A 24,847-nucleotide genomic window follows, 5' to 3' on the forward strand; every position below is an offset into this window, starting at 1 on the left:
CTCTGTATGTCAGCTTACTGCCTTTTCTCCACGGTATTCAGGTCGCCCATAGTAAGTTATTTTTTCTTTCACTGTCTGTCGTATCCATCATTCACCTGCCTCCCATACACACTCCACACTGGAGGGTAGGGCCTCTGTAAATCATTTGAATTCTTGCTGTGTCCATTCTTGCCACGTACCCAGTGTCTAGCCCAGGTCAGCCCTTGGTAAGCACTTATGGAAGTAATGGAGTAGTGAATTAATGCTGGGGCTGCCCCCAGGGAGACCCTGCCCTGTCCAGCCTCCACCCCTACTCATGAGCACTGGACCCGGAGACTGTGTGGGCAGAAGAAGGTGGGGCAGTGCCTGTCTGCGAGGGCCTGAATGACTGGTGCATGTTGGGCTTTTTCTTCTGCAGCTTCAATAGCCACCGCAGGTCCTAAAGCCACAGGCAGGGAATAGGAGCAGGAGTTGGGCTGGGTGCAATCCCACTGGGTGTGGGGGGCCTTCGGTCTGACCCAGGGCTAGCCTTGATCTGGGGTACACTCACCCTACCCCAGCCTCCCACTGCTGCATTTACTCTTTTTCCATAGCACTTACCACTTAACACCACATGGCATTATTTTTATTTAGTCAGTCAACAGGTATTTCTGGAGATTACTTGGTGTTTGAGGTGCTCAGGATACATCCATGAGCAACACAGAGATTTTTACCCCACGAGCTCTTATTCTAGTGGAGGATGCCAGACAATGCCATATAAAGATGATAAATACCTATGTTAAAAATATGTGTGAGAAGGTGGTAACTGCTATGGTAAAAGTAGAGCAGGGTAAGAGACAAAGGTGATCTTTGAATGCTAGGGGCAGAAAGGTGTATGTTGCATTCTGAAATGAGGGGCCCTGAAGGTTTTGGGGTCATTCCTGCAGAAATTTGTGGAAAGACACCAGGAACAACAGAAGCCCAGTCCCTGAGCCATGAGAGTGCACAGAGTGTGATATATGAGAAACTTTGGGAGGCTGAGCAGTGTGCTGGAGGCAAACAAAGGCAATCATAGAGCTAATGGGGAAAAGTGGAGCCCCTGCCAGCTTTGGCTTTCCTTGGGGGGAGGTGCTACTGCAGGGTTCTGAGCAGGGATGAGGGGTTCTGACTTATGTTTCCTTATGCTGATGTGTGGAGAATGGCCTGAAGGTGGCAAAGGTAGCAGTAAGAGACTGGGATGTGGCTGTTACCTTGTCCTGGGGAGAGATGGTGGTGGCTTGGACTAGGTGGAAGCCATAGACTGGCAAGAAGTGGTCTCATTCTGGGCAGATGATGCAAGTAAACAACAGGACTTCCTGATGCACTGAATCTAAGTGGGAAAGAAAGTAGTCAAGAGGTACTCGGAGGTATTTGGCCTGAGCAATAGGAAGGACTGAGCAGCCATCTCTTGAACTGGGGGAGATGGAGTGGAGTGGGTTTGGGGGATGAGCCAGAACTAGGATGGCAGATGTTGAGTGTGAGATGCCAAGTGGAAGTCAGATATCAGTGCCTAGTCAACAGCTGAACATTGAGTCTGGCACTGAGGAAAAGTCTGGCTGGACATACACCTTTGGGAGTGATTGACATGTAGGTGGAATTTGAGGCCATGAACCTGGGAAAGATTATGAGAGAGTGTGTAGACAGAGTAAAGATGAACAGGAGGAACCAGTGAGGCCAGGGGAAACCAGGAGGGCATGGAGCTCTGGAATCCACACAGGAGAAGAGAGATCAGCTGGTCACAGAAAGTCTTTCCTGCTTACCCTTATACAGGCAGGCTTCTTCTTCTTCTTCTTCTTCTTTTTTTTTTTTTTTTTTACTGTTTTTGTTCACTGCTGTATTTCCAGCATGGAGCATAGGTGCCCCATAAGTACTTGTTGAATGAATGAGTATATGCATGAATCCACACCTCTGCAAACTCCCAGCACACAGGGGTTTCTTTACAGAAAGAGCAGAGAACAGGGCCCACTCTGCCCACTCTCAGGAGCATCCCCTACTCCCTTGCCTTTGCCAGCTACATTGACATTCACTCACGTGGGAGCCCCTCTGGCCAACGCAGGGCTCAGGACAAATGAGCCTCAGACAAGTCCTGTAGTATGGAGCTTGGTGGGACCTCGGTTGGGCACTGGGACACCCACCAGTCCACAAAGGACTCTACAGCCATTCCTCTGTCCACCCCTCTATATATAGTCATTTGTCCATCTAGCTACACCCAGTCATTTGTCCACCTGTGCATATAGCCACCACTTTATCCACCGTCTCCATCCACTCTTTTGTCCATCCACATCCAGCCCTCTGTCCTTCCATCTGCTAGGGTGACCAACTCCCCAGTTTGCTGCATACTGTCCCAATGTCAACACTGAAAGTCCTGAAATCCTGGGAAACCCCCTGGACCCAGGAAAAATGGTACAATTGGCTGATTCATCTGTCCGATCCCCTCCAAACCCAGCATCCCGCATTGCACCCATCAGCTCAAAGCCCATCTGTCCACCCAACCTGACCTTCTTGGCTACCTTCTTGGCTACCTTCTCCCGTGGAGGCTGACAAGGCTCCACTCCCCTCTCGCCCCGCCCCACCCCCCGCCCCTTCCGGAAGCCACCACAACGAATCCCGGCACCCTAGCAACAGCGCTTTTTGGGCGGTCCAGTCCGGGAGCAGGGCTCTCGGTGCGAGCCAATAGTGAGGGGCTCCGGGAGTGAGGCGCGGGGGGCGGGGCTCGGCGCGGCCGCCGCCATCTTGGTGCGAGAGAAACAATAGGACGGAAGCACCGCGGGACCCGGCTGAGGCAGCAGGTAACGCCCGCTTTGCCCGGCTTGGGGCCCTGCCTGCGGCCCTACCACCCTGGGGACTTTAGAGGATGGTTTCCCTGGGCATTTGGGGGAAGGGGTTTTTGTCATTAGCGGTGTCCCTGGGCTATTTGGGTTATTTGGGGAGGGGCTCTCCCGCGATCATGGGGGTGGGAGAGATGTAGGGTCCTTGTGGGCCAGATTTCTTCGGGTCATCATTTGAGAGAGGCATTATGTCTTCAGGTTACTGGGGAGAGAAGAGCTCTCCTGGGTTTGAGGAGTAGAGTCTTCTCTGGTCATTGGGGGTTCCCCGGATATTTTGGGGGTGCGGTATCTCCCCCTGTCATTGAAGTCTCCTCAGGTCTTTGGAGGGAAGGCAAGATCTCTCGGGTCATTGAGGGGTCTCTCCAGGACATTGGCGTCCACGATCTCCTGGGTCATTGAGGGGCGTCTCCTTGAATGTTCGGTTGGAGAAGTCAGCCCAACGCCTCAGGTACAGTTACCTGCGGCCGGCAGATGTGCAGCCATTTTGAGTGTTGAATGCCAGTTGGGTTTGTCAGCTGGTGGGGAAATCTGCACACCTAGCCTTATTGTCCCTAAAGGCCTAAAATGGATCCGAGAACGTCTTTATAGCGATAAGCTTCACCGTACGTGGAGCTTTCATTTCTTTCACATTTGATTACAGACTGCTTTTTGTCTTTTTCATCCTAATGATTTATTCTTGGATTTTATTCAGTTTCATACAGTAAAACTGAATTGCAGAAAAGTGAGTCCAGACGTTGTGAAAATAAAATGTAGAAGCCAGTAAAATCTTAATAAATACCAGGGGAAATGAGTACTTAAATACCAGGGGAAATAGAACTAATCACTGTTTGGAATGAAACATTTTGGTAGCAGAAATGTACACAGAACAAGAATAAAATAAAATCATCTGAAAGAATAGTTTTAAGAAAAAGTACTGAAACTTTTTAAAACTGGTAACAGAAGTGTTGCAGATCACCAGTTTCATGATATTTTGTTTGAAGCACCATGATTAAAGTACTTTTGATGAATTCTAGTATTTAAAATATTTGCTGTATCTGCATTTTTAGCAGGGTAACATTTAAAGTGAACTAAGATGCTTATTTACAGAGGTTGCTGCTGTGGAGTTTGTGTAGTTGCGTCCTATAATCTAGTGTTAAGTATTTAAAGAGATGTTTCAGGGTGGTACTGTTATTGTTTTAACTTTAGCCAGTGCCAGAATTAGCAACCGAGCAAAATGAATACTTTATCATGTTGATGTAATAGGCTAGTTGATCACCTATTAACTTTTCTGGAGGAAAAAGTCAGTTGAATGGCTGTTCCAGTTGGTTTACCTGCTTTGTGACTTCAGAATAGAATTCACAGGAATTGTTAGAAATCATGGGATGAGAACTAGGGCTAGAGTTGATATAATTTTAAAAACCAGTTTAGCAGATATAATAGACTTCTTTTTGCTTCAGGGCTTTGCAGGTGACAGACAGGTACACGTTATATCTGCCTGGTATCTGTCTGAGCACTGGAATGTGTGAAAGAAGGTGCAACCACTGGCTGATGAATCTTAGCCAGTCTTCCTTACAGAGGGGTGCGAGGGATGCCAGAGCCTTCCGTAAGCACCGGAGATGTCACTGGTATCTAGGCAACACGGATGAGACTGAGCCTCCCTGAGGCCAGCTTGCTGAGGTGAAAATTTTCCATTGTTTGGCTCATAAAGAGGATGCACTGGGGAAGAATTTTTCCCATAAGTGAAGTTATTTTACCTAGTGGGATAATCACCTTAAACAAACTGTACACACTTATATAATGGAAAGTAAGTAGATGATTACTCTCATATGATTACATTTTATATGATTACATTTTAAAGCATGTTTTTGTTTTTTAAATAAATTATATTTTGGCCTGTTTGCATACGGAGTAATGAAAGTAACAAGTAGTACTAGCGTTTCATAGTATATTCTGGTAGCAAGAAAGGATTCTTTTCCCAAAAAATTGAATTTAGAATTTACCTCAGAATTTGAAGGAAAGTCTTCTAAGATGATGGATAGTTGGTTTGGGTCTGTTAGCCATCCATCCATCACCAGCTTCTGTAGTTACCAACTCCTAGCCAACCTTGTTTCATTTACACTCTGCCTTCCTTCCCTATCTTAAAAAAAAAAAAATTGCTGAAGTTTTAGGAAACGTATCCAAAAAAATGTATTTTATCCGTAAGTATTTTACTGTGTATCTCTTAGAAACAAGGAGCTACCCACTTTATCTACAACACTATTATTCTGTCTAAAAAACGATAATTCCTTAATATTTTTTCAAATATTCAGTCATGGTCAAATGTCCTCAGTTGTCCCACTATTTTTTTTATTGAGACCTTCTGACTCTAGTGGCCAGGTTTGAAGGAGTCACACCTGTATATCTTTTTGATGAAAAAATTGTGAAGGAACTGCCAAGGCTCATTCAAAAATGAACCCTGAACTGTGAACTCAGGACTGTCACGGACCTCAAGGACAACACAGTGCAAGACCCTCCTCCTCCCCCTGTGTCATGTGGTCCAGATCTTCTGTGTGCAATGGAGAGGAGATTCTTCCCCTTAGCCTCCAGGAGGATGTAGATGTTCTGCTCCTTGTCTCTTTACAGACCTCATTCTCTCACACTGACATTGCACCCTTGCTTACAGGCTGTTCACCATTATGCGGGCCTTGATCCAGTGCTCCTCCTTCTTTACCCTTGGGGTTCCTTCTGAATTCCCTTTGTAGGTAATTCCCAGATCTGTTTTCAGGTTAGGTTCACTCAAGCTTCAATCCCAGTACTTCTCTGTCTTCTGAACATTTCTTCTTGATTCCTTGACCATCCATTACTAAGTGTTTGCAGCTCAGCTCTGTCTTCTCAGCTGTTTCTGACTTCATGAACAAAACATCCTTGTTCTGACTTGTTGTGAAGGCTCAATATTTGACTCATCCCTCTAATTTGATTCCCTGTATCAGGGGTTCAGAAAGTATTGTCCATGGTTGCCTGCTCCACAGATTGTATGCAGAGTTCAGTGGTGGTGTGCATGTTTCAGGAGAGAGGCCCACAGTTGTCTCAGATTCTCTAGGGGTCACTCGCCCCCTTGAGAGTTAAGGACAGTGTGCTAGACCTAAGCAACCTACCAGGTCCTGTTTCTCTACCCTCCCACCCCACTCCTTCCTTAATTCTCTTGTGTGAGCTGGACAGGGCAGCAGGCTCTGTGGGTACAGTGGAGAAGACAGGAGACCCTGTGCCCTGCCAGGGGTGCCATTGAGTCAGGGGAGGTGACATTAAGGAGGTCATTCTAGGTGAGACAGGCATCTGGAGACAACAGTCTGATGTCTTAGTGGCCCCAGAATATAAGGGCTGTTAGGACTCTTTCCCTGCCGCATCCCCTTCCCCCTTCCCTGGGGATGAAAGAGGAGAGACCTGTGAGAGAAGGAAGCCCAGGAGGGGAGATGATGGAGAGGTCAGTTTGGTTGTGGTCCTGATGGCCTCCTAGGGGTTGTACCTCTGTATGGGGTGGGGTGGGGGGAATTCCTGCTGTCATCTCCTTCCTCCAGAAAACTCCTAGGCTCAGGACTGTGAGATCTGTGTTGCCTCCTCTTTCATCTTTGGTTTCAACATCTTCAGATGACCAAATACTAAATTTATGGGCTTACAGAGTTGCCTGAAACATTACTATGGTATGACATGTAACAGAGAAGCTTGAGAGAGCTTTCTAAGGCACTCACAGTTTTTCTTTAAAAGTTTAAATATTTTTCTTCTCTTGAACCCCCTTTTTCATGTATGCTTCTAATATTTATAGGAGTTATATCTGTTTATTTGCTCCTTAAGTAAGAATGTGGACAGAGAAGGCTCCTAGTAAATGCTGGTCCCTATTGCCACTGTCCCTCCACCCAGGTCATTATAGTAGTGACCTGCTAGTCCTCTGTGAAGCTTTCCTTATTTCTCTGCCAGGTTAATTTTCCTAACGTAAAGTGTTACCACCCTGCTTCAGAATCCATGGTGGCTTGAATACATTATAGGTCAGGTCAGAGTGAAACAATGGGTGCAGTCGCTTAAATCTGCTCTGTCCCAGCAGTTCTACTTCTGGGAGTTTTCTTACAGAAGTACTTCACAAGTATACAAAGCCAGATGCAAGGATGCTCATTTCATTATTATTGTAATAAAAAAGTTAGAAATAATGTCAGTAGGGAAGTCAATAAATACATTGTGATTGTGTGTGACTATAATGCAGCCTTGGAAAGGAATCATAGAGATGTGGAAAGATGTGTAAGGCATATGGCTTAGTTGGGGGGGGAATGGCAAAGGAGAAATATTAAATGATTCTGTTCATGTGAAGTACTCAAGTACTCAAATTTGTAGAGACAGAAAGTTGTATGGTAGGTACCAGGGTCTGGGGGTTAGGGAGGGTGAGGAGTTATTGTTTAATAGGTATAGAGTTTCAGTGTGAGATGATGAAAAAATCCTGGACATAGATAGTGATAATTATTGCACATTGTGAATGTACTTAATGACATAGAAGTGTATACCTCAAAATAATTAAAATGGTAAATTTTATATTGTGTATATTTTATCACTTTTTAAAAAGTTAGGTGAGAAAAAGAAAGCTGATTTTACTTGGGAGAAAAAGGCAAAATGACACATATAGCCTTAATCCTATTTGTGTAAAGAACAGAAAGATGTATTGAAGAAAATCTACAGGATGAAGAGACCCCAAACCAATAATGGTGGTCATTTTAACATACTTGTAACCAGTTTAAAAATCTGTTATTTAAGAGCTAAGCAGGATGTCTGTTGGCTCTCCATTTCTCAACCTGTTGTGGAAGCCTCCTTTCTTCACGCTTCTTACACAAGTGCCAGCTTAATTGCCGCCCTCATCCCCTTGCACTGTCAGGTCTACTCTCTGACCTCCATCTCCCAGTGCCCTTTTTGTAGGAACTAGGGATAGTGGACAGAGGGTAGCTCATGTTTGAGGGGTGCATGCAGGCAGTAGACTAGATGTTTAACCTTGTCCCACCTCCTGGCACCTCCATAAAACTGTAGCATTCCTAGAGTTCACAGGTTAAGACAGGCACCAAGAGTAGGTAATGCACCATTTATACCCAAATATAAGGCAGGCCCCAGTTTGTCCAGCTTTTAAAATTCATTATAGTTCACATACCATATAATTCACCTCAAAAGAAGTCCTGTATCCATCATCCCCTCACATAGGGTCTTTTGAGCTGCCCCTGTCCTTTGTAGAACCTATGCTTGGCCTTAAGAAACAGACACAGCAGCACCTTCCCAGGGTTGCATGCGCAAGGACCTTATGGGTTGATTGGGATGCTGCACTTACATCAGGAGGCCAGAGGAGGACGGTAAGCCCAGGGTGCAGGATCCTGGGGCATTTGGAATGTTTGACCTTCCAGAGGTGCCAGCTGGCAGCTTACAGACTCTGGGCCCAAAAACTGATGGATATGACCAGTAGATCTGGGACAGGTGAGGGCTGGGAAAGGAAGGGACAGGCTGCCCTTGGCCCAAGAATGATTTGTCTTACTCTTAGAGTGTTTTTACTCTGAAAATACCTTAGGCTCCTTGTATAGAACCACAGGAAGGGAACAGTGGTAAGATGTCGAAAGTGGAAGTTCCCCATTGGTCTTCCCTCCCAATCCTCACATGCTCTTGACTGACTGAAGTCTCTTGCCCTTCTCACAAGCCAGGTGATTCCAAGGGAGTTGGTGTGTGATTTGCTTCAGAACTATGGGTGCAATTAAGCTTGATTTCCCCAAGGAAGTTTTTTTATATTTTGCTGTGCCTTATTTTGGAAAGACATCTTAGGACTCATGGAGGACGAGTGGCAAATGGTCAAGTGTTAGGACATAGTACTGTGACCTATGCAGTGTCAGGAATTTTCTCACTCCTGTATCTTGTTCTTTTCCTCGCTGGTCATGGAGGAACACTGACTGTCCTTGGTCAGAGTAGTTGGGTGATAAAAGATGCCATATTGGTGCTGTGAGCCTGGATTCTTTAAAGACCCTGGAGCGGGGAGTATTTACCTGAGCGAAGTATTGTGAGGACCCAGAGGAAATTGTGCCCTCTGGGCACAGGATCTGATGCAGTGCAGGGCACATGTGGTTCATCCTCCAGCAAGTGCAGAACTCGTGCTGACCTGGGCGGGTCGGGGTTGCCTGGGTTCTGTGGCTGCCCATGAAGACTGAATCATTTTTGGCACCATTTGCTTCAGAGGATGAGTTCATGTTTAATCTGGTTTGGGGACTTGCTGAGAGATGAGCAGGGGTAAACATTGACCACAGGCAGGGAGCATATAATCTTGTCTGAAGCCAATGGACCATTACTTATTAGCACACAAGAGAACCATGACTCAAAGAAAGAAAGTCCCCATAGATGGAGACCTTGTAGCAATTTTGCCCATAGCCTGACAGGGTCACTTCTGCATGTTCCTGTTGTATATGTTTCCTGCAAGATGGTGGGAGTCATAGTCTGTACCAAGGAGGAGGAGACTGGAGATGGAGATTTACTCTTGAAGAGTAACGGGCTTTTTAAGGAAGACTGGTAATTCTTGGTGTATGTATGGAATACGTGTTAGAGATTTATGAATAAATTTCATATTCTGATAAAGAGGACATATGGCACCTTAGAATCAATAATTTAAGTTTTCTTGAAGGAGTGGTGCTACAGTTTTGCTAGAAGAAGCTTTTTAAATTGCTAAAACTGTAATTCTAGCTGTGTAACTGATGAACATATTTCTAGGTAGTCTGAAAGCGCCTTCTCCCTGTCCCCTACCATTTTGGGGCCCTCTAGTCTTTCATTCCAGAAATCTGATCTGATGAGGCAAAGAGATGGGGCAGTGTGATCATGCTGGTGGTTCTAGGGAGGAGAAGCCTCTGAAAGGCTGCTGTTTCCCTTATGAAAAAGCTTGTCTGGATTTTTTGAACAGTCTGCTGTTTTATTTGTCCCTCAGCATTGGTGAAAGGATCTGCATTATTGTGACTTTTGTGAAATAGTTCCACCTACAACTTGTAGTTTCTCCTTCATTAAAACTAGAATAAAATGCTAATGAGGGAGAAAAGGAACACCTGCTGTTGGACCCCAGGCATCTGTGTCAGGTTAATGCAGGGCTTCTGTGTCTTGTCTCTCTGCTCCTGCTGCTTCCTTTGGTGGAGCCAGCCCCTGATATGGCATGGGTTTGACCCTTCCAGCCTTCTTAGCAGTGACTCTTATCTCAAAGTATCTATCCTAGGAGATATGGTGCCTAGGGGCACCCATCTGTAGGGGAAGTGATCTTAGTATCTACTCCAGAAGGCTGCTGTAGGAGTGGAGGAGTTACAGAGCAGACTAAGTGCTCAATGAACAGTAGCTTTTGTCTCTGGCATGGTTGTATCTCATTGTCATTGAAGGTTGAGGAGTTGGTCACTTCCTCCTCTGACCTTCCAGCACCATGTACACACTTTAGGGACAGCATGTATTGGAGTTATTATCCTCACTTGTTTGCATGTGGTCCATCTCCCAGGGTCTCCATCATGGAGTAGAGCTCTGAGCATGCAGTGTGGATTGGATCAGTGTGTTTTTTGTGTATGTGTGTGGATGAGTTTAAAACCTTAAAGAGCTGAGCAGCCATCTGGATTTTCCTGTTTCGGTTGCAGTGAATTATTTTACCCCCTAATATTTTCCCTTTCAGTTTTAAAAGTAACAAATATGTGCTCCAAGTCTGAGAATCTTTCAAAAAGTTTGGAACATTCAGGAAACTAAAGAGAGGGAATAGCAATCTTACCACATAGCACAGGGCAGATCCAGGTTTTGTGGTGTCTGAAGTTTATATAATGTAATATATATAATTTACTTTCTACAAAATATATAAGTACCATTTTTAAATAAAAAGATTTATAATTATGAAAACAATTGTATAAAAAAGTGAATATTTGGATTGAAAAAAGAAATCACGAAACATTATATATTTCAAAAATCAATACTTCAGTAATTTTTTCCCTACATTTTTGGGCAGCATATTGACTGCTTCATTCTATGACAGCAGTGTCATAATTTTTCTATAGAAAAGTCACATAGTCACTACTCTAGGTTGGTTAATCCTCATATGCTTTCTGTTATTGACAACTTAGAACAATTTCTGTCAGCTTTATAACTCATTATATGTCATGTAAACTTTACCATTTTAACCATTTTTAAGTGTACAATTTAGTGGCATAGCTGGAACTTTTTGCCCATCTTTTCCTCTGTATGTCTTATGACATAGTTCAGACAATATAGATCATACATACAATTGTGTATCTTCCTTCTTTCACTTAAAGAGCATATCATAAGCATTTTCTCAAATTGTTTAAACATGTAAAATTAATAGGCAAATGTTTTATAGTATGCTAGTAGTTCATCATACACTTCCCTACTGATGGATGTGAAGGTGAGTGCGTTCATGCTGGGGGATAAGAAGTGTCCTGCCGGGACTTGATGTTTATGGAGCAGTGGTGGGAGTCTTCCTAGGGTTGATGGTAGTTTGATGCCATATACCCATGACCCAGGTGGGTCAATCTGGTCAGCCACTGTCCTTGATACTTTTACTCTTCCTTCCTGGCTTTATTTTGCTAAAACTCCTTTTTGTTTATTCATTTTTGTCACCAGAGATTGTGCCTCATTTGTTGCCCAGCTTTTCTGGAAGTCCAGGTCATGGAGGGAGTAATTTTCCTTCTTCATTGTCTTGCAGAGGCATCTTGTTTAAAGCTGGATGGCAGACCTGCCAACATTGCTGAAGAGTCCTTCAGCAGATACCCAGTACCAACCCATGGCCTTTCTTTGCTTTGCCTGCAAAAGATGGGGATAATTACCTTTCAGTTATAACTTAGCAGCCTGAAAACCTTGGGTCTTTGGGATGTGAACTCAATACCAACACAGAATTTCTGAATGCTAGTTAGTATATTTGTTTTAAACTATGATAGTTAATCTTCTGATAGCCACATTTTTACAGTTTATTCTTCAGGGACCATTCTTTTGCCTGATTTTCTACAAAAGGGAATTTTTCAAGAGGTTGCTTTGTTTACCTGAGCTTAGACTTTGTTTACATGAAATGTTTCCACACCATCAGGTCCCAGATGAGTGCTTAGGTGCTGGGTCCTTCATTTATATTTCCCAGTTAATGCAGACTTAATAAGGTGGGAGAATATAAATGGAAAATTAACACCCAGTCGATGCTGAGAATACATTTTGTAAAGTGTATGGCATGCCTCTTTAATAACTGTACTCTGTATGGTTGGTGTGGGTTTGATAATTGCAGTGGATACCTCTTGAGTTTTCTGTTGATCTGTGTGCAGCAGGTATTCATAACACAGTTGTAATTTGAGGCACATCCTGTGGAGTGCTTACTTTGTGCTGGTGCTCTTCTGGGCTCTGGATATTCAGAACAAAACAGTCAAAAATCTCTAACTTTATGGATTTTGTTTTCTTGTGGGGCAGAGTGGGGGAGACAAAGTAAACAGGACAAATAAGAAAACAGTATGTTAGATGGCAGTTAAGTGCTGAGGAGAAAATAGAGCAGGGTTTTATAAGGAGTGTGGATGGGGCGATGAGGCACTTTTAGATGGGGTGGCTAAGGAAGACCTCATTAAAGAGGTGACATTTGCATAAAGAGCTGAAGGAGGTAAAAGAGTGAGCCAAGAGGATATCTGGGGAAGAGTGTACCAAGCAGAGGGAATGGCAAGGACAGAGGCCCTGAGGTAGGTGTATATCGGACTTGTTTGAGAAATAAAAAAGCCAGTATAGTTGGAGCACATTTGCTGTTGGTTTTTCTACAGAAAGACTTATTGTACCAGTATGCTTCTGTTCTGCTCATTTGTATGTAAAGGATGCTTTTGCTTTCACTTTACAAGAATTGAAAAAGATAGCCATGCAACTGGTACAGGTTTGCTGGTATTAAGACCCTGATATATAGCACAGAGAAATATATTTAAGATCTTGTAGTAGCTCATGGTGAAAAAGAATATGAAAATGAATATATGTATATTCATGTATGACTGAAAAATTGTGCTGTACATCAGAAATTGACACAACATTGTAGACTGACTATAACTCAAAAAAAAAAAAAAAGACCCTGATAAAAATTAGGCTTTCAAAGTGAGCAGATGGCTTTAGGATTAGCAATGGGATTTATGAGGGAAAACATGGCTGTCCCTGAAAGTCTCTACCATCAGAGAGTATCTTCACAAGATAGTGACCCGGGTGTACCTTGCTAGGCAAGATGCTCAATGTAAGGCAAATGAGCCCTGTTAGAATGGATGGGAAGGTTAATTTCAGCCAATGCATTTGCATGTAGAAACTATTTAACAGCTAGTATCTTTTAATTACAGTATTTTCTGATTATTAAAATACGTACTTACTATAAAATTTTTGTAACAGAATAAGTATAAGAAAAATTCAGCCCTTTTATTGAAATGTAATTTATATACAATAAGATTCCTCAGTTTTAAGTCTATAATTTGATGAGTTTTGACAGATGTATGCAGTCATATATAGTCTTTTGTAGTTGACTTTTTCATAATGTTAACATAATGCTTTTGTGATTAATCTTTGTTGTTGTATATATCAATACATTCCCTTTTTTGTTGAATAATATTCCATATATGGATATACCAGATTTTGTTTATTCATTACCATTTGATGGACATTTGGGTTGTTTCCACCTTTTGGCTATTGTGAATAGTGCTGCTGTGAACATTCATGTATAAGCCTTTATATGGACATTTGTTTTCATTTCTCTTAGGTAAATACCTACGAATAGGATTACAGGGTCACATAATAAGTATATGCGTAACTTAATAAGAAACTGCCGAACTGTTTTCCAAGGTGGCTGTACATTTTCATTCCTACTAGCAATGTTTGGGGAATCCATTGAGCAACCCTGGTGGTATAATCACGGGTTGTGTATGGATGTGTGCAGATGTGGGCGGTGGCTCTGGGGCTTATGGAGAGGAGGTGCATGTGGTGAAGGTTGTTTTTCACCATCAGGCTAATACGCCTCACACCATCCCCTGTGACTGCCTAACCCTGGGGTTTTTCTTAAGGCAGAGTAAGTGGCCCCAGCAGATCCCATTTGTAGCCTCATGGACTAGATTCTAGATGTGTGAGCTAAGGGCCCGGAGGTTTTCATGAATCATAGTTGTTTTATTTGCAATATTTTAAAGTTAAGACTATTAATATTAAGGCATTGTTTCCAATATATCCTTAAACCAATTTGATAGATTTAAGGGGATGGGCTGTGGGAGAAATCTGTGTCCTCTCCTAGGATGATCATGTTCTGTGTTCCTTACCTGGTCATAGTTTCATGGACAAACGTGAGGAAATGTGGAAAGCTAAAACAGTTGCTTAATCTGAAGCCAATATTTTACACTATTCTCTATCTCCATAGGTTCAGGGTCCACACATCGCATGGACTTCTTAGTAACCATTAATACTCTAGGATTCCTGGGAAACTGGGCGTTAGACTTCAGATATTTAAAAACCTTTAAGAGATCCAGCTGCTCAAACTGTATGTGAAACAGAGAAAGAGTGGCAGTGAAACAGAGCAGGTGCTTTGGGCACTTTTCTCTCTTCTGACCAGGCTGAGGCCACTAGAGAGGAAGCTGATCTGTTGTGTAATCCTTGGAAAGTTGATCCTTCATTTCCCACAGAGATAGGGCCTATAAAGGACCCTAAAGCAAAAGCTCCATTTCTTTGTCTGCAACCCCAAATATGAGAAATATATTGTACCGTGAAGCCATACTTATGTTCATATTCAGAGATTAAACATAATGAAAGAAAAGAATCACAAAACAGGACTTACTATGTGAAATACAATGGTACTCACTGTTTTTTCCGACTTGATTTTTTTTTCCCCCACCGGCTACCACTCACTAATTTGGTTACACAACCCACAGAGTAGAGCTCTATGCCAGGTCTTTCCTCTCCATTTTACAGACCAGAAAACTGGAATCCAAAGGGAGCCAGGGACTTGGAGTCTTTCTCCAAGTAACTGAGTGGCAGAACTTGGACCAGAAGCTGGCTCCACCTCACTACAGGATAATCCATTTTCTCCCTAATTCTGCCTCACATTTAGGAGTTTCCTCTGTCATCAGTATTGGTACAGGCGAGAATAAGCCTTATTTTTCCTGCCTTTCTTACCTGATGATGATTCTTCTCTGAGGAGCAATGTCCCTTGGACTGCCTGAGTTGGGTGCTGGGGGGAGGGTGGCAAGGTGCCATGTTATACCCAGCAGCTAGTGAACACACAGGAGATCTGGGAGAAGCTGGTGGAGACCCTCACTGGGCTTTTCAGCCTCCAGCCATGAACCATATTGTAGAGAGTTGCCATGAAGGACCAGTTTTTGTTTTGGATTTCTCATTGGGGGTAGGTAAGAGAGATGCCTGGACAGAGATTTTTTTTTCCTACTTAACTCAATACATTTAAGGAATCTCAAACAGAGTTGGAAAGGTATTTGTATTAGTGTTAGCATTACTCTGGTTACAAGAACAGTTTTACATGTTTATGAAAGATTTGAACTGCCTGGCCTATGAGGAGTATCTTGTTCTTTCATAATTGAATAATTATGGTACCTGGTTCTTGCTTGGATACTGGCAGGCTGACCATAAGCCAGTAGCTTTCCTTTGGTGTTGCTCTTACTCAAGAGGGCTTGTTCACTACTGAAAAACTAGTGTGAACCTGTCTGTATAAACCTAAAGGGCTTGTGTGGCCAAGCCTCTCAGAGCTCCACCTTCTGGAGAGAGTCTGGAATGGCTGGAAGTTCTTCAACCTTTAAGCAGATTGCCTCTGTAGTGTCTTGGGACTCCTCAACACATGCCCTACTGAGGGCTTCTGTGATGAGAACTAAGTGCCAGCTGAGAAATCAGAACTTTTGGTGAGAAGGTAGTGCCAGATGAGAAATCAGAACCTTTGGTGAGAATATAGTGCCAGATGAGAAATCAGAACCTTTGGTTTGCTGCTCTTTACGTAAAGGAAAGTTTATTATTCCTATCCTCGAGTTCAGTTGGGGCCCACCATCGGTTCTCTCTGAAAGAAAGAGATTAACACCAGCTAAACTCTTTTTTTTTTGAAAAAAGAGGATGTTTTATAAATAGAAAATGTAAATACATGGTGAAAGCACTGTCACAGGACAGGCTAAATGTCCCATGTATATTTGAGTGCTATACAACAGCAGGTATGCCAGAGACCCTGGGCCCCAGAGGCACCTGTGTGGGGACATCCAGCAGATTGAGGTTCACTTGGAAAGTATGGCTTACTGTCCCTAGCGCTGGGTGAGTTTTCCTCAGCTCCCCAAATCAATTTAATTGGTTTCAGCATCTACCTCATAGAAGGTATCCTGAAGACCAAATGAGGCAAATTCCCGTAGTGAGCCTAGCACAGAGTCAGTGCTTTACCCTCCTTAGAGGACAGTTGGCACTCTAACCGAACCATTCTCACCACCACCACCATCTTGCAGTTGGAGTCATGGGAATCAGAGGAGTTCCCAGTAAGAACCCTATACAGATACTGAAGTGTAGCCTAAGCCCTGTTAGTAGTGCTAGTAGCGACTGTGTAGTCTGAATTATAGACAGAAAACAGAATGAGTTGGAAATGGTTCACAGGCACATACAGCTGTGCTCTGCTGAGATCCAGTGTGCTTGGGGATTCCAAGTCAGGTCTAAGGCCCTGGACCTCACTGGATGAGACCCCTGAGTGCCCCAGGAGTGCAGCTTTGGTTTAAAGGTGTGCCCCAGCTTTTGAAGATCAAGATAGAACCGATAAAAATAGTCAGTGACCTAGAACACTGTGTATCTTTTTAAAAGGAGTTAGCCAGCCTTGATCGGTTGTTTTTAGATGCAGACGTTAATCATTAAAGCTAGGCCCAAGCTCCTCTGCGAATAAGGTTAATGGGGCTTGTCTTTGGCCTTAAGCAGGGCAGTGTGCGTAGACAAAGTGGGGGAGTAAATCTTACTAGATGGTGCGTAAGCAGGTTTCCCTTCAAATGCGTTTTATAAAAACAACTAATGACCAAGAGTGAACCCTAATTTGAACTTTGATGCTGCATCAGTATAGGTTCATCATCATATGTAACAAGTGCACTCTGATGGGGGATATTGATAATGGAGGAGGCTATAGCTATGCATCTTTGGGGCAGATGGTTATATGAGAAATCTCTGTATTTTCTCAATTTTTCTGTGAACCTAAAACTGCTCTAAAAATAAAGTATTAAATATAATTAACGGAGAGACTTGGACGTCAGTTACCTTAAGTTTAACAATTTTATTAGAAAATGTAAGAATTAATCCCAATATTAGGCTTGAAATTGTGATTTTACCTTGTCTTGGCTTCGCGGTAGTGGCTTTCCAACGCCGGGCGGGGTGATTGGGGCTGTTTAGGGGTCTCCGGAGCCATCACTGCCTGTCGACATCCGGTCCCGCCCGGCAAGAGCTCTGGCTGTTTGTTTCTGCAGCAGGAGGCGAGGCGGGAGTGGGCGGTGTGGGCGGGGCCGCGCGTAAGCTCATGCTGTTTTGTCTTTCGGCTGGAGGAGGAGGACTAGCGCCTCCAAGGCAATTCCCAGGCCGCTTCCAACTCTTTGTCACTGTTCGCTTTCGGCAGAGCATTCTGGCCCGCACAGCCGAGAAGCTGAGGCCAGACGGACGGACGCGCAGACTGACGACAGACGGAGGACGCGCTGGCCGCTGGACCCCGCCGCCTCCCCCTTCTTCCTGCTGCCTGCACTTGGAGAATGAGCCCAGCCTTCAGGGCCATGGACGTGGAGCCCCGCGCCAAGGGCGTCCTGCTGGAGCCCTTTGTCCACCAGGTTGGGGGGCACTCGTGCGTGCTCCGTTTCAACGAGACGACCCTGTGCAAGCCCCTGGTCCCAAGAGAGCACCAGTTCTACGAGACCCTCCCAGCCGAGATGCGCAAATTCACTCCCCAGTACAAAGGTGAGCCCCCAGGTGCCTTAGGGGTCTCGAGCGCCTGGCGAGGACATGCGAGGCCGGGGCAGCCATCCCGGGAGCCCTCACCCCCTCCCACTCACTCCGTGTTTTCCCTCCTCCTCCTCCTTTTGGCCCTCCGCCCAGCACCTCACACCCTCAGTTTTCAAGCCCTGGTAAGATTGCTCGATTTTGTTTTGTTTTGTGGATTTGTTTTGAGTTTATTTTGGTGGAAGTGTAGTTGTGTTTTATGTTCAGGTGTCTCTTGATAATGGTAACCCATAGTTCCCATGAGGGGACAGCGGGGGAAGACTTTGGGAGGATTTTACCCAGAATACTTGCTGCCTGCTTTTTGTCCTCCGGAAAACCAGAAGCCCTGGTGATTAGGTAGGCTGGGAGCAGGGTTGAGTCAGATGGAATGCAGGAGTGGGAGGCCTCTACTGATTAGCTGAAGCCCTTTGCTATTACGGAATGTCCCGAAATTGCTGTATTACGGCAACACTTTGATTCATATATGGTGACTCTTTCTTCCTTTTTATAATGCAATTGAGGGGGCATCAACAGCCACCAGAATGGTGTGGTCTTTCCTGGAGGGGCGGGGAATCCTTTGTAAACCAAGGAATAATCTACTAAGGAAATTAACTTTAAAGTTGCATTGCCTGGTTATACAAAAGACTCTTGAACAACCTGGGTTCTTCTGGGACTGTTGAGACATGCTCTTCGAAGACAGAATGTACCGGGAGCCTCTCTCTGTACTCTGAATATGCATGTGTGTTGTGGTGGGGGTGGGGGAGTTGGGGGCCCTCACTTGGTCCTTCTTTGTTGTTTTTTCCAGGACAAAGCCAAAGGCCCCTTGTTAGCTGGCCATCCCTGCCCCATTTTTCCCCTGGTTCTTTCCCCATGGCCACAGGGAAGCGTGGTCCCCTGAATTCCCCACCCTGGCTCCTCTGCACCCAGAGCTGGGGACTACCTCAGAAGTGTCGTCTCTCTGAGCACGCATTCCCCTGCAGCGAGCGAGCGGGCGGGCAGCAAGGACTGAGCAAATTGAGTGAACCCAGGCCAGAGAGGCCTGGGAGGAAAGGTGTTCAGCCAGTCGGTTGTAAGGCATTCGTCGGCACCTGCTGAAATGATCCCATCTGACAGCCCCCTCCTCAAAGACTGTCTAATTACACATGGCAGGTTCTAGAGACTCGGGGAGAGCTGCTTTCAAGGCTACTGCGCGTCTGTGCTCCCAGCCTAACCCTATTTGCCTTGTGTTCATTTTGTTCTTTTGTGACATGAGACTGCAAAGACCAATAAAGCAATATATTTAAGGACAAAAGGCTTGGGGTGCCCACCATGTGGGGGGTGCTGCAAGAAGCCTTTGCTAGGGTGTCTTGTGCTGTGTGGTTTGTTTTGTTTGCTCCTTTATTTTGTTTTGCTTGCCCAGTCTTCCCTTACCCTTGGATGCTTCATACCCCTCAGGCAAATCTGTGTTCCCGTGTTCAGGCTCTGCTTTAAAGCAAGCCTCAGGGCCGTCGGAGTTTCTGTTTAGGGCATTAAAAATTCCCACAAGATATAAAGAGCAAATGTTTTTACATCTCTCTTAGGATGAGAAGAATTACATAAAAATTAATAAACATTTTCAATGATGGAAAAATGTGTCTTGTAATTCTTTGGCTCTTGCCTTGTTGAGGAAGACTCTCAGCCATGTTTGCTCCCTAATCACTTGTCTTGTATGGTGTCATTTTTTCTAGCTGTTTTGATATTTGTTAGGTTTGCAGATGAGTTTGGGCCTCTGGCAACATAGAGACTAAGGAACAGGGTAAGAAAAAAACAACTGTTACAATCATGTTATTTATAACACATCTTCCTATGGAATTAAAAGTCCTCTCTGTTCCTCACCCTCCTTCCAGGTGTGGTATCTGTGCGCTTTGAAGAAGATGAAGACAGGAACTTGTGTTTAATAGCATATCCATTAAAAGGGGACCATGGAAATGTGGACAGTGTAGATAATTCAGACTGTGAACCAAAAAGTAAGCTCCTAAGGTGGACGAACAAAAAACACCATGTCCTAGAAACAGAAAAGACCCCCAAGGACTGGGTGCGGCAACATCGGAAAGAAGAGAAGATGAAGAGGTGGGTATAGACGGAGAGGGCACTGGACTCTGTGGGAGGGTGGAGAGGGATCTCAGTCACAGCGCAGTCCCCTGGGGCTAAGGACTCACACGATGGACTTAGGTGCCTTGTCAGTCTGTGATCAGTTCCCACATGGCATGCCCAGCTTCTCTTTAATTGACTCTGAGTTAGATCATGCCACTTTGGGTAAGATAACTGTAGTGGCAGCTGTAAAGGGTTTCAGTCACTCATTCCTTCTGCAAATGCCCTGTGCCAGGCACTATGCTGCATCCTAGAGATGGAGCAGTGACCCAGACAGGAGCCATCCGCTCACCCCAGGTTGTTCACTGATAGTGGGAGACAAAATGGTCAGTTGTGCATCCCCAAATTTTGGGGATGCACCTAAGCAGAGCCCACCGAGTACTGCACCTTGGCAAAGCTTGTAAAAACACAAAATTACATACACATATAAAATGTAGCTAAGTAGGTCGACTTATTCTCATGGAACTTCAGTTCAGATTGTCCCAGTCTCCAGCATTCTGAGTCAGGGAATCTGAATGTACCAGAAGTCGGGGGGTGGTACTGCCTAGAAGAAGAGGGCAGTGAAGGCTGCCTTGCAGGATGCAAAGTGGAGGCTGAGGCTGTTCTTGCATTTTAGGGTTTCCTTATTGTAGAAAAACAGTGAACTGGTCCCTTAATATTTTTAAATCAACTGTCTTTAGGTATAATATACATACAGTAAAATGTACCCATTTGCATTGTTTACGTGTACGCTGAAACAACTACCCAACATCAAGATATCAAACTTCCTATCAGTCCAGAAAGTTCCTTGATGCTTCTTTGGCCCTGAATTTGAATTAAGACAGTATGATTTACTGGTTTCTTGTCTCTTTATAGCCATAAATTAGAAGAAGAATTTGAGTGGCTGAAGAAATCTGAAGTCTTGTACTACAGTGTAGAGAAAAAGGGGAACGTAAGTTCCCAGTTTAAACACTATAACCCATGGAGCATGAAGTGTCACCAGCAACAGTTACAGAGAATGAAGGAGAATGCAAAACATCGGAACCAGTACAGTATCCTTTGTTCACAGGGCATCTCTGCCTTGGAGGGGAGGGGAAAGCAAGTGAGGAGACCCTTGGAACTTGTAGAGAGAATTTGTATTTTTTTAGTTATGATTGTGCCAGGACACCCTACATGGTAACTACGGGCAACTATCACTTCCCTTGGGGCTGAGAGCTGGTGTGGGAGTGCAGGCGGTGGGAATGGGGTTTGATGGGTTCCTAGGGGTGAGGGGTACCTCATGGAGGGACCGGGACCTACCTGCATCAGGGAGGCTTTAGCCTAGAGTGCAAGTTGCTGGCTCATATTTTCAAACTCCTGCGGAAACTCCCAAATAGCCTAACTGCCAAGGTCTGCGGCTGACGGGGAGGACTGACCAGACTGGCACATGAAGAAAATACATGATCCTTTCTTTTTTGGGAATCAGGGAACCTAGATGTACCAGATAGAATGATGCATTGAACCTCTAAGTACCAGTTACCCAGACTGAGTTAACCCACTCACATCAGCCTCCTGCCATGACTGTCTCTATACACCCAGCATCGCCCAGCTTCGCCCAGCTGAACTCTTCTGATACAAGTGTCAGATCATTTCATCTGTATACACCTCAACATGTATCTCAAAATGATAGACATTTTAAAACATTAATACCATTATTACACCTTGAAAAGTGGACGGTAATTCCTTACTATCAAATATCTAGTATGTGTCCCCATTTTCCTAATTGTCTCGTAACTGTTTTTGATTATTTGTTTGAATGGGGATCCAAACGAGGTTCACAAACTGCATTTGGTTGAAACGTTAAGTCTTTTAAAATACTCTTTCTTTTTTCTCTTCTTGGAAATTTCTTGTCAAAAAAAACTGGGTCTTCTAGAGTTTCCCACCATCTGGATTTTACTGATTACATTCTGTGGTGTCTCTTACATGTTACTCTTTCCTCTCTGTTTCCATTAAGTTGATAATTTGATTTACAGGCTTGATCAGATTCAGGTCCAGTTTTAGGGGGGTGGGGGCAAGAATCCCTCAGAGATGGTATTGTACCTGTCCATGAGGAAGCACAGTGTTTAGTTGTCTTTCTCTTTTGTATTGCCGTTGCCTTAAATCCATTTTTTTCATTAGGTGATTTTCTAATTTTTTCATTCCTTCTTCATTTATTAGCTGGAAACCTGTGAAGAGAAACTTCTATGTGCTTATTCTGAGGTATAGTTCATATAGGAAAGGCAAGTTAAATGTTTATTTTCCTTTATTTACTAGATATTTGGAATAATGAGATGGTTTTTTAACATCCTTCAAAGGTGACCACCGAGTTTTTCAGCATTATTATGAATCCATGAATTTAAACATTTGATGTGTTTTAGTCCATTATAGTTATCTTTACTGATGCTCAAATTGTCCCACGTTTGGCTAGGAGAGCCTTTTAAAATAGGCTTCTGAGTCATTTTGACACAATGACAGTAGTTTGTGATGGCTGTCTTACTCCCTGGTATGAAGAGATGGTACAGGGTCATGTATGTGTCCTACTCCATATGTGAATTCAGTATTTCTTTAAGGCAGAAGTTGCAAACTTTCTCAGTAGAGGGCCAGATAGTAAATATTTTAGGCTTTGCAGGCCATGCACTGTATCACAACTCTGCTTTTATAGCATGAAAGCAGCTATAGACAGTAATGTAAGTAAACAAACATGGATGTATTTCAATAAAACTCTATGTATGGTCACTGAAAAATTTGAATTTCACTTAATTTTCATGTGTCATGAAGTATATATTTTTTGACCTCCTAAAAGTGTAAGAACCAGTCATTCCTAGCTTACAGGCTGTAGAGCAACGGGCAGTAGGTCATGGGTCACCAGTCCCTGCTCTAGGAGCACTGGTCTGGGCACTAGGGGAGCTCATACATCTGGCTGTGGTTTCTAGACCTTTTCATTGCCCACAGCTGGGAAATACATATTTATTTTAAAGAGAAAACTTCATAAGTTCATACTGATATTTCTAGTTCATATTTAAGATGAGGATTTACCAAACTTACTTGATGTTCTGTTTGTGATTTAGGACAGTATGTTTTTGGACCTTGATCCCACATCTTGCTGAGTTCAGGAAATGGTATATGTGTCACCGAGGCTGGGGGAGACCAGGACTGTGTTGAGTCCAGACCCAGGCTGTTTTCAGGCCAGTTCCCTGACAAGAACTGAAGGGGCCTTTTAGCCCTCTTGTCAGACCTGGGCTCCCTGCATGGGAGGTAGCAGGATCTCTGAAGCACTGTGTGCAGGCATTGTGCCCGGGGAGTGCCCAGGCCTCGTGGAGCAGCACCTTTTCTTTAGAGGGGTATTGTCCTTAACTACTCAGAATTTATCTTACTGGAAAACCTGACTTCCCGTTATGAGGTGCCTTGTGTCCTGGACCTCAAGATGGGTACGCGCCAGCATGGTGACGATGCTTCAGAGGAGAAGGCGGCTAACCAGATCCGCAAATGCCAGCAGAGCACATCTGCGGTCATCGGTGTGCGTGTGTGTGGCATGCAGGTGAGAGGAGTGTTAGGCATGGTGTGGGCTGGCCAGGGCATACAGGAACTGCCATTCCCCCACCCTGGCATAGTCCCATTTTCTTAAAAGATTACAGATTTGACTAATCTAATCTGTCACTTTCTGATTAGAAAAGAAAGCATGCATGCCTGGGTGATCCCCTCTGGGACTGGCCTGGCTGGCTGAGTCCTGAGGTTGTGGACAGGAAGGGGAGAAAGGCAAGAGGGTTAGGCCCTTTTCCACCAACCCATATGCTGAGCCGGGGGCCTGGGGATGGAACCCAGGTCAGAGGGCTATATCCTGAGTGGGTGTTGACTGGAGAGGACAGTCCTGTGTGACTGGTATTCTTACTTAACAAGTTAAAGAATCTGATCCAGGGCTGTCATATCATTGCAGTCCCCAGGACCAGGCTCTGAGATAGATGACTGTCTTACCTGACCTGCTGGTCTCCCTCCCACAGGTATACCAGGCAGGCAGTGGGCAGCTCATGTTCATGAACAAATACCATGGACGGAAGCTGTCAGTGCAGGGCTTCAAGGAGGCACTTTTCCAGTTCTTCCACAATGGGCGGTATCTGCGCCGGGAGCTCCTGGGCCCTGTGCTTAGGAAGCTGACTGAGCTCAAGGCCGTGTTGGAGCGACAAGAATCCTACCGCTTCTACTCAAGCTCCCTGCTGGTCATCTATGATGGCAAGGAGCGGCCTGAGGTGGCCCTGGACTCAGATGCTGAGGACTTGGAGGACCTGTCAGAGGAGTCAGCCGACGAGTCTGCTGGTGCCTATGCCTATAAGCCCATCGGCACAAGCTCAGTGGACGTGCGCATGATCGATTTCGCACACACCACCTGCAGGCTGTATGGCGAGGACAGTGTGGTACACGAGGGCCAGGATGCTGGCTATATCTTCGGGCTCCAGAGCCTAATAGACATTGTCACAGAGTTAAGTGAGGAAAGTGGGGAGTGAGCTTGCCGGCTGCACCAGCACCTGAGAGACTCTCTGTGTCCCAGGCACAGCTGTGCTGCGCCAGGGAGGAGGCCAGTATGGCCCGGCGGTGGCCCCTGCAGCCTGGAGCTGATGTGCAGAGGCCTCTGTGAGTCCCAGCCTGAGCCAGCCCCAGCCGCGCTTGGAGTCTTTATTTATTTTAACTATTTCTTCAACATTCCACATTTGATGATGCAGATACCTCTTTCTTCCCTGAGTGTAAATGTTCTAATACAAACCTTTTTGTTAATTGTAAACAGTGCTGCTGTCGTTCTTGCCAGGGATAGGCAGCCACCCCCCCCCCAACCCTCAAGAAACCTCACACGTGCTGTGACCTCCCCCAGGGCCAGTGACATCCTCTTTGCCTGTGCCCCCACCTCATGGACCCTAAAGTCACCACAGCCTCTTGGCTTGGTCCTCAGAGTCCCCTACCCTAGCACCCACACACAAAAC

At 44.8% G+C, this 24,847-nt stretch overlaps 2 protein-coding genes across 3 annotated transcripts in view; both read left to right on the forward strand.

Annotated features, from left to right (window-relative positions):
- The window catches only part of PRKAR2A (protein kinase cAMP-dependent type II regulatory subunit alpha), a 93,142-nt gene extending 75,596 nt beyond the window's left edge, over positions 1-17,546 (forward strand). Inside the window, exon 12 of the mRNA XM_032458556.1 lies at positions 17,419-17,546. The gene's annotated coding sequence lies outside the window, so the exon portion shown is untranslated. The remainder of the gene's footprint in view (positions 1-17,418) is intronic.
- On the forward strand, positions 2,658-24,653 carry IP6K2 (inositol hexakisphosphate kinase 2). 2 transcript variants are annotated; one of them, XM_006174152.2, is made up of 6 exons: positions 2,658-2,786; positions 17,419-17,750; positions 19,637-19,859; positions 20,736-20,911; positions 23,240-23,415; positions 23,876-24,653. In XM_006174152.2, the coding sequence occupies exons 2-6, from the start codon at positions 17,549-17,551 to the stop codon at positions 24,374-24,376; spliced, it is 1,278 nt and encodes a 425-aa protein (XP_006174214.1). In that variant the 5' UTR covers positions 2,658-2,786; positions 17,419-17,548; the 3' UTR covers positions 24,377-24,653. The 2 variants fall into 2 exon arrangements, with proteins under 2 accessions (XP_006174214.1, XP_032314444.1); XM_032458553.1 differs by lacking the exons at positions 2,658-2,786; positions 19,637-19,859; positions 20,736-20,911; positions 23,240-23,415; positions 23,876-24,653 and adding an exon at positions 18,293-19,380 and having other exon boundaries at positions 17,524-17,750.
- Positions 24,654-24,847: the final 194 nt, after the last annotated feature.

This window comes from Camelus ferus, chromosome 17, assembly GCF_009834535.1.
Source record: "Camelus ferus isolate YT-003-E chromosome 17, BCGSAC_Cfer_1.0, whole genome shotgun sequence".
NCBI lineage: Eukaryota > Metazoa > Chordata > Mammalia > Artiodactyla > Camelidae > Camelus > Camelus ferus.

Bases quoted from the DNA above. Each gene is read 5' to 3' on its own strand.
- IP6K2 (XM_006174152.2), top strand. From the start codon at position 17,549: ATGAGCCCAGCCTTCAGGGCCATGGACGTGGAGCCCCGCGCCAAGGGC. The intron at 19,860-20,735 runs GTGGGTATAGAC...GTCTCTTTATAG, and splicing joins AAAGAAGAGAAGATGAAGAG to CCATAAATTAGAAGAAGAAT. The intron at 23,416-23,875 runs GTGAGAGGAGTG...TCCCTCCCACAG, and splicing joins TGCGTGTGTGTGGCATGCAG to GTATACCAGGCAGGCAGTGG.